Source organism: Penaeus japonicus, unplaced genomic scaffold (genome assembly GCF_977035675.1).
Source record: "Penaeus japonicus unplaced genomic scaffold, GWHDUDI00000001_assembly GWHDUDI00000019, whole genome shotgun sequence".
Lineage (NCBI taxonomy): Eukaryota > Metazoa > Arthropoda > Malacostraca > Decapoda > Penaeidae > Penaeus > Penaeus japonicus.
Window position 1 is genome coordinate 31470224 of NW_028234421.1, and position 2482 is coordinate 31472705.

Here is a 2482-nt window from a genome sequence, read left to right on the forward strand (position 1 = left end):
CTACAAGGAGATTGCGATGTTTTTCTCAACTCCATTGACATATTTCTTCCCAATCGAGATTTGGAAGGTCATATTTTTATTTTTTTTTCTCGCTGAATAGTTTGCATTTGTTGTAGTTGGGGAATAAATGTCCCTTTTATGTTTGTTTATCATTTTTTTATGGGGTAAAGGCATGGGTAGTGGGTGATGGTAGTTGTAGGAAAAGGCTTAGGAGGGGAAGAGGGGTCGAGGTTAAGTAGGATGATGAGAAGGTGTAGGAAGAGAAGGAGGACAGCTAGGATGAGTAGGAGTAACAGAAGGAAGAGCTGTAGGATGAGTTTCAGGGGGTAGAGGATGGGAAGGAAGAGGAGGAGGGAGAAGGGGAAAAAGGTGTAGAGGGAGGAGGAGGAGGAGGAAGAGGAAGAGAGGGAGGAGGAGGGAAGAGGGGGAAGAGGGGGAGAGAGAAGAGGAAGAAGAGAAGGAGAGGGAGGAAGGGGAAGAGGAGAAGAGGGGGTAATAGGAAGAGGAGGAGAGGGAAGAAGGAGAAGTGGAGAAGAGGGAAGAGGAGGAAGAGGAGAGGGAGGAGGAGGAGGAGGAAGAGGAGGAGGGAAGAGAGGGAGAGAGAAGAGGGGAAAGAGGAAGAGAAGGAGGAGGGAAGAGGGAGAGAGAGAAGAGGGGGAAGAGGAAGAGAGGGAGGAAGGGGAGGAGGAGAAGAGGGAGGAATAGGAAGAGGAGGAGAGGAAAGAAGGAGAAGAGGAGAAGAAGGAAGAGGAGGGAGAGGGAGAAGGAGGAGGAGAACCAAGAAGAGCAGAGGTAGAAGGAGGAGGAGCAGAAGCAGGAGGAGGAGAGGGGAGAGGGGAAAGGGCAAGGCGCGACAGGGGTCAGGGAGAGACGAGGTATATAACGGGCAGATGAGGCCTCCTGCCACACATTCTCTCTTGCCTCCTCAAGCCAACATGCGTATTCTGGTGGGTACAGTGCCATGTTCTCTTCTTCGGCTTTTATCGGCTTCTATCGGCTTCATCTACTTCGGCTTCTGGCTGATCTAGGTTTCTTTTCGGTGATATGTAGACGTTAATAGTGATGGCTGCTTATTGCCAGTGATTTCGAATCTGCTATTTTTTCTTAATGATTTGGGATTGTTTGCTGGTTCCTTGCTATGTCAACTTTCCTTGCTATGTATATAAACACATCTTCTAAGATGCATAGTAATATTTGCATATTCATCGTGAGACGTTTCACACCAAATTAATCACCGAAAATAAGATATTTTATCTTGAGATTTCGACATATAGTTCAAGAGTTTATCACGATAAATTAGATTTTGTTCTGACACGCGAATTATGTCTTTCATTGACAGTTAAGGATGGCATAAATATAGAATTATGAGTTCGTGCATTAAAAAGACCATTTAATGTAATTTCCAATTATAGCAAACTTCAAACAGGTATTACGGATTTGTTTTCCCGAGATGATTGCTGCCTATTTCTTGTGAATTTGCTGATTTATGTATGTAAATACTCTAGCTCTAAAGTCCTTTTCTTGCTAATTGTTGACTTATATCTGTATTTTATATGACCCGAAATACCTTAGACCCATTTATGAAAAACGCCTGAATTGAGACACTAAAATAATTAAAATAGTCATGATTGCTAATTGTGTGCGTATGTGGGTGTGTTTGTACATATACATATATAGATATAGATAGATAAATAACTAGGAATATATATATATATATACATATAAATACATACATATATATATATATGTATATATATATATATATATTGTAGTTATTGCTGTTAGAGCGCTGCACTAAGATCTTTAGTGTTTAGGGCTGCCCAGATCGAATAAACACCAATTATACAAACGAAAAAAAAAAAAAATACCAGATGACGATATGAATCAAAACAACGGACAAAATTAACAGCCAAAAGCAGCAGGCAACATAAAAGGATAGCTGGATGTCCGAAGAGCTTTCACAAAGCAAAGCCCAAGCACTTCAAAATATGCCAAGGTATTTGTGAAACCTGGACGGGCATGTTTTTTTCGTCTTTTATTTTCACTATTTTTTTTAACAAAGGGTCTAGTTCTTAGTGCTTTGCCCTAAAGGAGAATACGGGTTTGCTTAAGTAACTGACCAGAGGAATGTGGAACGAGCAGATGTGCATCTATGCACGAACATGCATTGATGCACACATACGTCCACGTTCATACACATACACACGAGTAGTTATATAAGCCTGTACTTGTTTATGCATACAAATATAGACATACGTGCATACATACATACACAAATGTATATGTATAAACATATACATATATATATATATATATATATATATATATATATATATATATATATATATATATATATATGGCCAATCAAACACAAACACACACAAAGTGTAAGTGTTCGTATATGTGCGTATATATACATATGTGCATATTTTTGCACAGTTTTATTTATATATCTTTTTGAGTATAACCTGTGCATATTCGT

General features: G+C 39.4%; 1 protein-coding gene across 1 annotated transcript in view; it reads left to right on the forward strand.

Annotated features, from left to right (window-relative positions):
- Positions 1-911: 911 nt before the first annotated feature.
- LOC122252289 (uncharacterized) overlaps positions 912-2482 on the forward strand; it is a 3883-nt gene continuing 2312 nt past the window's right edge. Inside the window, exon 1 of the mRNA XM_043014678.2 lies at positions 912-947. Coding sequence (XP_042870612.2) covers positions 936-947 — 12 coding nt within the window. The 5' untranslated portion in view covers positions 912-935. The remainder of the gene's footprint in view (positions 948-2482) is intronic.